The 14,980-nt window shown below is 35.7% G+C and overlaps 2 protein-coding genes across 2 annotated transcripts; both read right to left on the minus strand.

Moving 5' to 3' along the window:
- Positions 1 to 1,027: 1,027 nt before the first annotated feature.
- On the minus strand, positions 1,028 to 1,561 carry LOC141691220 (uncharacterized). The gene has a single exon (XM_074495958.1). It carries the CDS (start codon positions 1,559 to 1,561, stop codon positions 1,028 to 1,030), a length of 534 nt encoding a protein of 177 aa, XP_074352059.1.
- Positions 1,562 to 2,114: 553 nt separating this feature from the next.
- Positions 2,115 to 2,915, minus strand: LOC141691221 (uncharacterized protein At4g02000-like). Its single transcript, XM_074495959.1, has one exon. The coding sequence runs from the start codon at positions 2,913 to 2,915 to the stop codon at positions 2,115 to 2,117; it is 801 nt and encodes a 266-aa protein (XP_074352060.1).
- Between the last annotated feature and the right edge of the window lie 12,065 nt (positions 2,916 to 14,980).

A 14,980-nucleotide genomic window follows, 5' to 3' on the forward strand; every position in this document is an offset into this window, starting at 1 on the left:
ATATGCTTTAGATACATCCACTTTAAGACCGGCCACTCCACCCTGACCTTGTGTTTTCCTCTTAATATAATTATTGATCTCAAACGCAATCAGAGCATTATCTGTAAGCAACCTCCCTTCAATAAAAGCACTCTGCTTCTCAGAAATAATTGAATTCAAACATGGTTTTAATCTATTTGCCATGATTTTGGAAATAATACGCATCAACACATTACATAGTGAAATCGGTCGTAAATCAGCCACTTGCTTAGGTTGTTTCACTTTTGGTATAAGACACACAAGTGTACGATTCATACCCTCTGGCAACTCCCCTGTGTTAAAAAACCTCTGACAAAAGACAATCACATCATTCCACACTATACTCCAATAAGACTGAAAAACGCTGGATTTAGCCCATCTATTCCAGGCGATTTTTCTGGATGCATATCAAAGACAGCATTCTTAACCTCCTCCCCAGTTACTGGCATCATAACCTCCTGTTTCTGCTCATCCGTTATGCTTGCAAGCCTGATTCTGTCTGATATAACATCACCTGTTGCCTTTGTACTGAAAATATCATCAAAATATCGAGTAATCACCTCCTGAATTCCCTCATCTGTATCCCTCCATTCACCATTCTCGTCCTTCAATCGTTTTACTCTATTATGATCCTTCCTCGTAGATGCAAACTTGTGGAAAAACGTGTATTTTTATCACCGTCACGAAGCCAATATTGTTTAGCTCGTTGTCGCCAAAAGATCTCTTGTTTTTCCAGCAACTTCAAGTAATGCCATCTAGCCTCATTATATCTTCTAACCCCAGTTATATCTCTTCTGGATCGAAATCTTTGCATCTCCTTTCGATACTCTGATATTCGAACCCTCATCTCCTTAATCATACCTCCTCCCCATTCTTTCAACTGAGCACAACAACGAGCCATCTTTTCCATTAACTCACGACTACCCTCATCAGACCAGCACTCTTGAATTATCCCTCGACATTCTTTCTCCTGAATCCATATATTCTCAAACCTAAATCTCCTTCCCCTTTATACATACACTTGCTGATTCAGCTTCAAGTATAGAGGTAGGTGGTCTGAAGTTGACACCTCTAGGACTTTAACTTCAGCACGCGGAAACATGTCACTCCATTCTTTCGTTGCCAACCCCCTGTCTAATCTTTCCTGTATCCACCTATCAGTTCCTCGTCCCCTCTCCCAAGTATACTTGTCTCCCTTGAAACCTAAATCAACTAAACCACAATCCCCCACTGTCTCAGAAAAACCATCAAGCAAAGCATGAGGATGCACTCTTCCACCTTCCTTCTCAGTCATCGACATAAGATCATTAAAATCACCTATAATACACCATGGTAAAGAAGATGCCCCAGCCAAATCACGAATCATTTGCCATGAATCTACCCTTCTCTCTATTTCAGGAAATCCGTAATACCCTGTATAACGCCAACGACCTATAATCTCATTAACGACTTCGAAATCAATAAAATTACTACAGTTGTTCTTAACCATGACTCCCCCCTCGTTTTTCCATAACAGAGCAAGCCCCCCCATGACCTTGTACATCGATAGCAAAACATCCAGCAAAACCCAATTATTTTTTTATTCTTTCGATTTTTTTCTTTTTTCACTAAAGTCTCACTAAGGAAAACCACACTGGGCCTATATTGATTAATGATTTCTTTAAAAAATCGAACTGCCCGTGGGTTGTCCAGCCCACGACAGTTCCAAGCTATAAGACTCATAATATTTGGCGGGCCTGGATCCCAGGACCCGCCACTTGCAAGTTTTTTGACTCGATATCTTGTTTGTTATTCTGTTTACCATCTATCCCAATATTTCCTCCACTCAAATCTTCCTCGACACGCTTGCGTTTCGGGTCAACTACTACATCTTCATTGTCCATAACCACATCCCCTTGACTCCCGCTTTCTTGCATTTGAACTATAGCTGACACATCATTATCTTTCTTTTCTGGCTCCCTGATTTGTCGCGATATGATTTTAATCGCACCAGAATTTCCATCAATATCGCGCACGACTCCATCCACCTCCATGAATCTTTCTCCATCGCCACCATGCCCAGTACTGGACTTCTCACCATGGTTATTCTGCTTCCTCTAAGCACTTTCCCCAACATTTACATTCCTTAACCACCTTGATCCCCTATTGTTTTTAACATTTCTCGACGGAGCTCGTAGCCAAGTTCCATAAGTCTTTTCAATGACTTTGTCTGGATTAGCATAGACCACATTACACTCACGTTCAGAATGCCCTATAATCCCACACACAAAACAAAATATACCCAGTCTTTCATATTTAAAATTTAACCAACTCCAATTATCCCCTTCTCGTTTTATTTTCAATCTGCGTTTCAATGGCTTCTCCACATTGATCGACACCCTAACACGCACATATGGTTTCCACATTCCTTCAAACGTTGCTGGGTCTGGCTTAACATATTTACCCACTGATGATCCCACACTTCGTAAAACACTCTCAGAAAGAAAACCTCTGGGAATGTCATATACTTGCACCCACATATCAACCTCTTGTAATTTAACCGTCATTGGATCCTCTGCATCTCCCAGTTGGTGATAGATTAACATTGCATGTTCGAACGACCATGGCCCTCCATCAATGACCTTTTGAAGATCCATCTTATGGTAGAAAACAAAAGAATATCTTAACCCCCCTAAATCATGCACTTCCATTCCCTCATTTGGTCTCCATAACCCTGCCATAACATTCTGCATAGCATGAAAGTTTATATTCTTATCCGTCAGAAACTTGCCCACCAACACATATGTTTGCTTTTGCACCACGATCTCCTGATTCGCCACTATGATTCCCTCTTCCTCCTCATCTTCAATTACAAGATTCGCATACATCTCCTCTAACAGTGTTTCAGAACGCGCCATGATTAGAAGAAAAAATGACAAAAATAGCCAATTTTTGAAAAAATTTAACAAAAATAGTCATTCTGAAAAAAGTGGCCAATTTTGGCCGATTGAATACTCCACTGTCAGTTGGTATCCCAATTTGTATAAGATACTCCACTAGTAGTTGGGTATTTCATATATGGGATACTCCAATGCCAGTTGAGTATCTTGTATAAAGTGGATACTCCACTGACAGTTGGGTATTCCATCGGCTAAAGTTGACAAACTTTTCAGAAATTGGTTAATTTTGTCAATTTTGTGTAAAAATAAGTTAAATTTGTCCTTCACCCTGATTAGAAACTGATTAGAAATGATAGAAGGATACTAACTCACACAGACAGAAAACTGTCAATTTGACAGAGAGAAAACTGTCAACACATGACAGACGTACCTTTGCCATATACTCCGATTCATACTTGTTTCATCAAAGTAAAAACATAATTCCAATTACTGTACAAATATATTTACAGTAAAATTTCTTAGGTTTCTTTCCACATATATGAAGTTATCTATACATTTCATGTTTTCGTAATGCAGGCACATGTGCTGCATGTTCTTTACTGATTTTATTTTGTGAATGCAATTAATTGATAAAAAAATTAATTTATAAATTAATATAATATATTTGAATTAATAAATGCATTTTGGTTCTAAATCCATGTTAAATTAAATTAACAATCTATAATATTTATCTAATATTTCTTTAGTGCTCAATTTTAATTACTCAAGTATTTAAATTAACTTTTATTAATTATCGGAAAGTAATTACATTGATCAAACCCAGAGTAATCTTTAGATGGTTGTATATATGTAGAAATTTTTTATTTTTTATTTTGAATTTTGACTAGAATAACATTTTTTTAATTTATGGGACACTTTTCACGATTCAGCTCGGATACACATAGCATTTGTTCAAGGTCTTTATGTATGAATATTAAATAATGAAAAAAAAATATATAGTCGCCCTCTCCTCAATTGAAATATATCTTATATATAAGTGATGTAAAAGTGAGTTAACTTGGTTTGGAGTAAAGAGGTCATTTCAGTCAATAATAATATATATACTATAATATAATAACCCGAATGAACTATATTTTGGTTCAACGGTTATTTCCTATTTTAATTATTAAAAATAAAAATAAACAGTGTTATATACATGTTAAATTACTAAATTGCTATATTATTTAGTTTCCTTATCCCTCTAAACAATGACCAAAACCTATTGTACTAAACTACGATTCCAGCTCATTCTTAATTCTTTTATTATTTTTATTATAAATCTATGATTGTTATATATTTATATTTATGTAAATATATTAAAATTAATATATCTATACTATAATATAATAACCGGAATATGATATATTTTGGTTCAACGGTTATTTACTATTTTAATTGTTAAAAATAAAAATAAATAGTGTTATATACATGCTAAACTACTAAATTTGCTATAATACTTAGTAAACTTATCTCCTCTAAACAACGACCAAAAACTATTGTATAATAATTAATAATATAATAACCGGAATGTGGTATATTTGGTTCAACGGTTATTCCTTATCTTAATTATTAAAAATAAAAATAAATAGTGTACACATGCTAAACTGCTAAATTACTATATTACTTAGTCTCCTTATCCCTCTAAACATTTTACTAAACTACGATTACATCTTCTTCGTGACTATTTTATTATTTTTATTATAAATCTATAATTGTTATATATTTATATTTATGTAAATATATTAAAATAAATATGTAATTTGGATAAATAAAATTTAAAAATTTATTTAAATATTAACGGAACTCATGCATCGCACGAGATTTAAGTTAATATTATTAATCAAAGAGATTAAGGTTCGTTACTCACGGTACAAACAATAACTTAATATATTTTGTCATGACATGAATTTAATATTTATATTAAAGAAAGTTAATATGATTCTAATCTTAGAAAATTATCATGTTTTAAAAATTAAAAAAATTATATTACTTTAATAGGTATTATAATCTATGAAATTATAATTGCATAAGATTGATTATTTTGAAAAAAGTTAAATTTTTTATACAAATTAATAAGGAGGAGAAAAATATTTCATAAAATATTCGGAGGATTCACGAGTACAAAACTTTCACCTATAAACAATATGGAGAAATGAGTATCATCCATACTGCTTTTGAGAATGGGCATGCAACCGTTTGAATCTGTTAATTTTAATGTCAGAGTGAAAAATAGTTGAAGTGGCTGACTTTCACCAATCATCTTGCATCAAGTTTATTTAAGTCAAACAAATTCAACCCACTATGCGTCTGAAACTGTCTAATATTCACGAGTCAAATAGTGCATGAACTTGTACCCCACACATAATGATAGTGAAAGAGTGCATGAACTTGAAGATCAGAAGAGTGACGAGTACATGAACTCAGAGAAGAAGGCGAGGGGATAAGACCAGATTGAATGTACTGTAATTGTGTGTCTAAATGATAACTGATCCCGGAGAACTGATTTCCGTATAATTTTACAGCAAGTATTTGAGGGCTGTAAAAGATCAACGGTGCTAAAAAAATATAATTCTACCATGTGAGGTTTAACGGTTCCGTCTGTTTGCGGAAGAAATACATATTATACCTTAGAGTGTTTAATATGTGCGGTAAATTTGTTTAATCATCTCTCATCTTAAGGGATGCTTGCTATCCATCAATAATATGGACCTTCTAATTAAATTAAAGAGATTTCAAGTATTTGATCTAATAACAATTTAGATAATCATATAATCAATTTCCCAGCAGTATTTACTACTGCTCATATTAAAATCTTTTCTGATAGCCAGTTTCCTTCCTGGATATGTGACAATCTGTGTGGAGTCTTATGAATGGACAAATCGTGAAAAAAAAATCGATTTAGAAATTTGCAATCACTCAAAATATATTCGATCAAATATGATAAATTGATTAACACATAAACTCTTCAACTTTATACAAATCACGAATTTATTAGGGAATTTGGTAAAAGAAATATCTAATTCGATTCAAGCGGCTTACAATTCAAAGTCGACATCATTTTGATTTGTTTGAATCCAGTTCGAACATCCCTAATAAAGAGTATAACTAAGATGTTATTTAAATTATTAAATTTAAATTCGATTAGCAGGATTTAAAATATAATATTAATACAAAATTATAACAAAATTTCATTCACGTTCTCGTTAATCAGATTGAAATCAGTGATCTCACATTCCACACAACCCATAAGCATTGTTGTTGAGAGTAATTCGTAACACGAATTCGGAGGTTGCCGGAATCACGAAGCAAATTATGTTGATTTGAGGCTATTTTCATGAAGAACGCGAAGAACACAGGATGAAAATTGATGGCTTTTATAGCTAATCTTGTTCGATGATTCTCAGAATGCCAGAGAAATAGTGTGTATTCTCTCTTATTACAAACTATTGATCATCCGTAAACAAGAGGCATACGTACCCTTTTATAGGGGTTCAAACTACACGTAGTTCTTGGAGGACAAGTTACCTAAACGGGCTAGGGTTTGGCTCGGTCCATCAAAGCCCAGGTTCGTTGACTGTTAGATAGTTCGTAATGAGCCCATATTATTCCATGGCATGAGCCCAATTAGGCTGTAATAGGCTGTCATGACATTAGGAGAAGATATCTCGTTGGTGAGGCACGAGAACACCTAGAGCCCTCACATGCGACCCCTTAGAGTCTGGTCATGTGATGTGGACCCAAAAATATGTAAGTAGTGTTGACCTCGATGAGGTCCTTCTAAGCGTAATATAGTCCTGCTAGATTTCCATGATGTGCTCCAGTAGGGTCATGTAGTCATAAATTGTTGTAATAATATTCCTTGTGCAGTTGACATGTGAACGTGCACTCTCACTTGTCTTTTCAAGTCTCTTAAAATGATGAGGTGATGACTCCCCTTCTGTTAATATGGGGACATGTTACCCCTCATAATGATATGGTGGTAGGTCACCTCTCCTAGTAATCTGGAGTCATGCATAATATGAGGAGATGACTCCCTTCTTAGTGATATGAGAAGAGGACTCCCCTCTTAGTAGTATGAGGACATAACTCCCCTCTTAATAGTATGAGGACGGGACTCCCCTCTTGTTGAGAGGTGGACTTTATCCCTATCTTGTTGAGAGGTGGACAGGACTCCAGTCTTGTTGAGAGGTAGACATGACTCCCTTTGCGATGAAGAGGTGGACAACACTCCCTTCTTGTTGAGAGATGGACAAGACCCCCTTACTGCTGGAGAGGCGGATAAGACTCACCTCCTAACAAGAGGAGGGCATGACTCACCTCCTAGTAAGAGGAGGGCATGACTTGAAATTCGTAGGCTCAACAGAATTAGTTAAAGTGCAACTGTTCACAAATGAGACAGTCTCTTTTGTCTTAGCAAATGAGACAGGCTGTATCTAAATGAGACAGATACTATATATTCAGCAGAATGTAAATTGCAGAAATATAAACATGCAATGCTGGAAATATGTTAATGCAAGAACACCAAATCTTTTCACTTGGTTCGGCCCCTATACCTAGTCTATGGCCTACATCCAAGTCCCCATGCCAACTAGCATAGAGAATGTATTATATCCACTTAAATAAAGTACTTACAAACTTTCCTTGATTACAATCTTGGCCCTGAATCAAAGAACCTTTTCCCTAGCACACAACTACTTGGCCTTGATCTTGTAATCAATATTCCCACAACCCGGGACAAGTGATACAATACACCTTTCTTTCAAATACAAAGATAATAATGTGAAAGATTACAACTCGACTATAAACTCTTAATTAACTGGATAATCAATGAATGTAATTAAGAGGATGTTTTTCTCAGAAAGATATAAGATGGAAAGTGCAGAGAGTTGTCTATTTCTGAAAAACATCAAGTCGGTTTATATAGAAAACATGTAACGGATATAATGTATTTCAAACTCTTTTAAAGATAATAAAAGATAAGATTAGGGTTGAAAATATTTGAATGTATAAAACAAGTAATCCGTTAGTATGTTTCTTGAAAGAGATAAACCTGAGAGAGATAAGGAATTTGAAATATGTTAGGTTTATCTAAGATAGAGTTTGTTTTGAAAAGATAAGTCAAAGGTTATCCAGTTAACTAAGTTAACATTTAAACAAAACTCTAATACTTATCTAACTAACTAACAATCTGAATTGTTGTAGACTTCTTCAATGCATCATCAGAAATCACGGATTAACATTCTCCCCCTTTTATGATGATGCCAAGGGTAAAGAAGTGTTATGCTCCCCCTATCAAAAACACTTTAATTTCCTGTTGCAATATGTTAGATAGAAACAGTGTATATATGCAACAATCAGTTGATAATCATGCGAATATGCAAATGAAACATATGACTAATCAAATGAGACAGGTAAACAAATGGGACAACAAATAAGATTAAGATTAAAAACCAAGATTAAAAACCAAGCACTCAACAGTACTTAAAGTTATAAAACCTTAAATATTTAATCCAGCACATAAACCAGTGCTATCCAACAGCACATAAACCAGTGCTATCCAACAGCACATAAACCAGTGCTATCCAACCAAAATCATCCAATCATCCAGATAAATAAACCAAGAAGCAATCGTCTTAAATAAACAAACACATTAAAAATTCTCCCCCTCAACATCATAAAAGGCGGGTAAAGAAACTAGTCAGAATCATCAACATCGACAGGAGCAGAATCTCGAGTCTTTCGCTTTCCCTTGTTGTGGTAAACTGGAGAAGCACCATACTCGGAGAACAGCTTGTCTAACTTGCCTTTATCTGGAGCTTTCCCATCCCTCTTGCGAAGCCATTCCAAAATATACGAACGATATTCAGCACGAGTCATCCTAAAAGCTTCAGGTGGAGGAACTGCAGGCAAGGGCAAAGGGGAAGTATTCTCGGCCAGAGTCATATCACCAAGCCAGTCCTTTTTCTGGTGCCATGGCATGCTACGGGTAGAGACCTGCTGAGATATGTACTTGGTTTATGTACCAAGTTTATAGAAGAGCTTGACAAATTCTTCCTCCCACGCCTTGGCAGTGGTAACCATCCCCTCATGAAGCACACCAAACTCAAAATCTATAGCCCTACTCACCTTCTTATCATGGACATGTAAAATCTCCAACTTAGCATTTATTGATTCAAGAGAAGCAGTAATAGATTTATTAAACATCTCATAGGAGGCACGCATCATACTGACTTGTGAAGTCAGGGATGCCAAGGACTCGATAGAAGCAAACTGAGTTTTAAGAGACTCCAAGAGATTGTTGTTTTCAGAAACTTTTGACAACAACGATTTCAATAAAACGGAGTCCTCTTGATCAGGATCAGACATATAGTGAGGAGACTCGGGAAACGAACCAAACGACTTATGACCCTCACCAAAAATAAGAACACCAGACTCAATAATCTCAATATTATTAGCAGACAGGACAGTCAGATCAAACATAGTAGACACTGGCTCAGTGCTATCATCATCAGAAATAATAGAAAAATGTCTAAAGATCTTTGTCAACAAAGCAGGAAAGGACAAGTTCATAGACTCATGAGACGCACAATGACTCATGTATTTGATAATCAACGAAGCAATATCACAAGGAGTTTTAGTCATGAAAACCGAAATTAAAACAACATCTTGATAAGTTACACGGTCACGACCGCTCTTTCGAGGAAAAAGATTTGTATGAAACAATTTTAAAAGCAATAAAGCAAGTGGAGTAAGATCATGTACCATGGGCTTAAGAGAGGTACCGATAAAGTTCTCACCAAGAATCACTTTCAGTTGTTCTTCATACTATAATCCTGGAAACTCCATGAATGCTGCATGCGTGGTATACGGACAGACACCGGAGCACGAGATACCACAAACTCGAGACAACAGATTAGCATTGAACACAATCGGAACACCTTGAACCTCAGAATAAACCATATCCTCCTTCATCATTGAGAAATTAGAGTAAAATTCCCGAACCAAAGAAGGGTGAATAACATCTGGTGGGGATAAAAGAGGTTCACAACCGAGAGTGGAGAATAAATCAACAACACCCACTCACTGAAGCAGAGCAAAATCACAAATTTATTCTTTAAGAATGGGTTTTGACACGATTTTAGGCTGAGAAGATTTTTCGGGTGACATTGGAGTAGAGGTATCAGGATTAGTTCTTTGGCGTTTAAGAGAAGAAGATGATGGGTTAGGGGTTTTAGCGGGTTTAGATTTGGATCGAGTATAAGGGGTCGACATTGTTGAAGAAGAAGAAAAATGTTTGGAAAGAGGAAAAGAAAAAGAAGTTGAGATTAAATAGGACGAGAGAAGAATATGAAGAGTTAGAAGTGAGATAGAAGTAGAAAGGTGGAGTGTATCTCGAAAAACGAGGAGACACACAGAGATTGAGAAGAAACAGATGGAGTAGTCAAATCAAAGTTAAAGACTTGAAGGAAAAATGCATGCAACTCGGTTTAGTTCCAAAGTTCAAGAGTCCCATCAAATAATTACATATAAAATATATAATTAAGACTGAAACACGCAAACTAATTAAACCAAACACAGAAATTAATTCACAAAAAAATTCATCAATAAATTCCATAGATAAATCAGCATTAAATTAATCAATTAATTAAACACTCGATTATACAATTTCAGTCATAAAGATGAATTATGCAAATAATTGACACAAATAAGCTAAATAGAATGCATGCAGGGATGTAAAAATGAATTAATGAGAAATAGTGCACATACCAAGTTCACGTCTCATAAGACAAAAACGGTCTTCACCTAAAGGTTTGGTGAAAATATCTGCTCTTTGCTTATCAGTTGAGATATAAATTAACTCAATATTACCTTTTGAGACATTATCTCGCAGAAAATGGTGACGAACATCAATATGTTTAGTACGAGAATGCATAACAGGATTTTTAGAAATATTAATAGCAGAGGTATTATCACAATAAATTGGAATATTTGTATAAGAAATACCAAAATCCTGCAATGTTTGTTGCATCCACAAAATTTGAGCACAGCAACTACCAGCTGCAATTTATTCTCCTTCAACAGTAGAAAGAGCTACAGATGTTTGCTTTTTACTGTGCCATGCAACCAAACAATCACCTAAATATTCACACGCACCACTTGTACTTTTTCTATCAACCTGTGACCCTGCATAGTCAGCATCTGAAAAACCAATTAAGTTAAAAGAAGTAGAACTAGGATAAAATATTCCAAGATCTCTAGTTCCCTTAAGATACTTAAAAATCCGTTTAACTGCATTCAGATGAGATTCTTTCGGTTGAGATTGAAAACGAGCACAAAGACAAACACTATACATAATATCAGGACGAGAAGCAGTTAAATATAATAACGAGCCGATCATACCTCGATATTTAGTAATGTCTACAGGTGTACCTTGTTCATCTTTAGTGAGCTTGACAGATGTACTCATCGGAGTAGCTTTAGCAGAAATATTTTCTAATGCAAATCTCTTAAGCAAATCATTCACATACTTACTTTGATGTATAAAAATACCTGCAGCAGATTGGTTAATTTGCAAGCCTAGAAAATATTGCAATTCACCCATTAAACTCATGTCAAATTCTTTATGCATGCAGTTAGAAAACCACTTACATAAAGATTCATCAGTTGATCCAAACACAATATCATCTACATAAACCTGTACTAATAGAAAATGATGGCGTTTATGAAAAATAAAAAGAGTTGGATCATGAGTGAAGCCATTCTTTAGCAAAAACTGACTGAGACGCTCATACCAACATCGAGGGGACTGTCTCAATCCATAAACAGACTTTTTGAGCTTGTAGACATAGTGTGGATATTTTTCATGAATGAAACCTGGAGGCTGCTTCAAATAAACTTCTTCCTTAAGATGACCATTTAAAAATGCGCTTTTAACATCCATTTGGTAAAGCTTGAATCCTTTGTGAGCTGCAAATGCCATTAGAATCCGAATAGCTTCGAGACGTGCTACAGGGGCATATGTCTCGTCGAAATCAATTCCTTCCTGTTGGTTGTATCCCTGAGCCACCAAGCGAGATTTATTCCGAATAATGTTACCATCTTCATCCTTCTTGTTCTTGAAAACCCAACGAGTACCGGTGACTTTTGCATTAGAAGGAGGAGAGACAAGTTCCCAGACTTGACAACGTTCAAACTGGTTCAATTCTTCTTGCATGGCAACCGACCAACATTCATTTGCAACAGCTTCTTGAGCATTTTTCGGTTCAAATTCAGCAACAAAAGCACAGAATGCACATAAGTTATGAAGCCTGCTTCGCGTAGAAATCCCTTTATCTAAATCAGTAAGAAGATTATCTGGTGGATGATTCTTCACAGTCCTAGAAGACTTAGGAAGTTGAATATTACTCATTTCTTCCTCATTAGAATTATCTGCCCGGAAATGAATAGGAGTTGTCTCATTCAAAAGAGACTGCCTCATTTCCGCTTGTGAAGATTTATCCGGAGGAGTAACAGAATTCACATTTGAAACACTAACGGGAGTCTTTGGAGAGCCAGAAGATTCATCTGAAGCTTGAGTAGATCCTGTAGAATTATCAGAAGACTGAGATGGACCTGGAGAGTCTTGACTGTTTGATTTGTCAAATGAGACTGACTCTTTTCAGAATGAGACTGTCTCATTTGGGAATGAGACGATAGATCCGCAACATCTTCTTCAATTTGAGATATCTTCAAGGCAGATTCATTAAATGTAATGTTGATAGATTATTCAACTTTGAGCTTGATAGAATTATAAACTCTATAGGCCTTGCTTGTAGTAGAATATCCCAAGAAAATTCCTTCCGTAGACTTAGCATCAAATTTTCCTCTAGTGTTCTGTGTATCTAAGATAAAACATTTTAAACCAAATACTCGAAAATAACTGATGTTAGGCGTTTTATTCTTAAGCAATTCATAAGGAGTTTTAAGCAAAATAGGACGAATAAGCACTCTATTTAATACATAACAGGAAGTGTTTACCGCTTCTGCCCAGAATTTACGTGGCAGATTACTTTCATGAAGAAGAGTACGAGCAGTTTCCTGTAGAGTTCTGTTCTTGCGTTCAACAACTCCGTTTTGTTGAGGTGTACGTGGGGCGGAGAATTCATGAGTAATGCCTCTAGATTTGCAGAAAGTCACGAAATCTTTCTCGAATTCTCCTCCATGATCACTACGAATAGTCTTGAGCTTTAAGGAATACTTAGTCTCAAGGTTAGTAATAAGATCTTTGAATTCACTAAAAGCTTCATCTTTAGTACGCAAGAATAACACCCAAGTAAAACGAGAGTAATCATCTACTATAACAAAAGCATAATTCTTACCTCCCAAACTTACATATCTTTCTGGACCAAAAAGATCTAGATGAAGGAGCTGCAAAGGAACAGAAGTTGATACTTTATTCTTGGCAGTAAAGGAAGTTTTCACCTGTTTTCCAAGCTGGCAAGCTGAACATGGTTCTGACTTCTTGTATTTCAGCTTTGGTAAACCTCGAACTAACTCATGTGAAGATATCTTTCGAAGTAGATCCATATGAACATGACCAAGACGCCTATGCCACAGATTATGTTGTTCTTGAATGGTAGCTAGACAGATTTCTTCTTGCTGCTCATCAAAATCTAACACAAAGATGTTTCCCTTTCTTTTGGCTACTAAAGCAAACTCGTTAGCTTTATTACCGATATAGCAAACATCTTTATCAAACTTAACACTATGACCAGCATCAGTTAACTGACTTACGCTAATAAGATTATATTTAAGACCATCAACTAAACGAACATTGTTAATAGCAAACTTGTCGTTACCTATGGCACCTTTACCTACAATACGTACGGTAGTGGAATCTCCAAGAGTAACTAAGCCTCCCTCTCTAGCGATTAATGAGAGAAACTTTGATTTATCTCCAGTCATGTGACGAGAGCAACCGCTATCAATAATCCACTTGTTTCGAGGAACATGGACTTTAAAACAAACCTGCAAAAGATCCTTTATCTCTTAGGTACCCATGTGACTTTGGGTCCTTGAATGTTAGTATCATAAATCTTATACAAATGCCTGTCAGATTTCTTAATCCACATTTGAACAATATTAACAGATTTATGTACAGATTTAGATCTAGTTGCTGAGTTAGTATCGTGGCCCTTAATACCACATAACCGAGATGCAGAATTGGTGTGACCAGATTTGCCACAGTCTTGACATTTTTTATAAGGCATCTTGTATTTCATAGGAGTTCTTTTATAGCCACTTTGAAAAACCTTCTTCTTATTGGCTGATCCATACCTCAAACCTTCTTTGTCAAGAGAAGATTTCTGTTGGGCAAGTAAAGCATTCAAGGTTCCTTCTCCATGAAAACATTTGGCTAGATCAGTTTCCAGCTGGGCAACCTTTTGCTTGAGTTCAGGAACTATAGAATCAGAAGATGCATTTGCTTCAACAAAAAAAGTTTCCTTCTTTAATGCATCAAGACATGCATCTTTCATCTCGATCTCATTTTTGAGGTAGTTGACTTCTTCTTTCAGCTTAGAGACTTTCTCAGATAGTAGCTTAATTTCTTCTACTAAGGATTCATCTTTGATGGAATCATCAACCTCATTAAGAACCTCACTCAATGCTTGTTTAAGATAAGCATTCTTTTCTTTTAACTTTTTATTTTGAGCCTGCAAGGTTAGTACATCCTGAGATATATATGAATTTCTATTAACTTGAACAGTATGTACCTCATCATTGTCACTAGAGTCAGATTCAAGTCCAGCAAAGCATAGTTGAGCTAATTCATCGTATGAGTCAATTTCCACTTCAGAATCATCATCACTCCATGTGAGTAAAGCTTTCTTTTTGGCTTTGAGCTTGTAGCAGTCCTTCTTGAAGTGACCTTTCTTTCCACACTCAAAGCATGCATCCTTGTTTTGATAATTTTTGCCTTCCTTGTTTGAACTAGGTCTGAATTCTTTCTTTGGAAATGAAGACTTCATGGGTCGTTTAGATGTATTCTTTTTGGCCAGAAATTT

The sequence above is a fragment of the Apium graveolens genome, chromosome 10, assembly GCF_009905375.1.
Source record: "Apium graveolens cultivar Ventura chromosome 10, ASM990537v1, whole genome shotgun sequence".
In the NCBI taxonomy this organism is placed as follows: Eukaryota; Viridiplantae; Streptophyta; class Magnoliopsida; order Apiales; family Apiaceae; genus Apium; species Apium graveolens.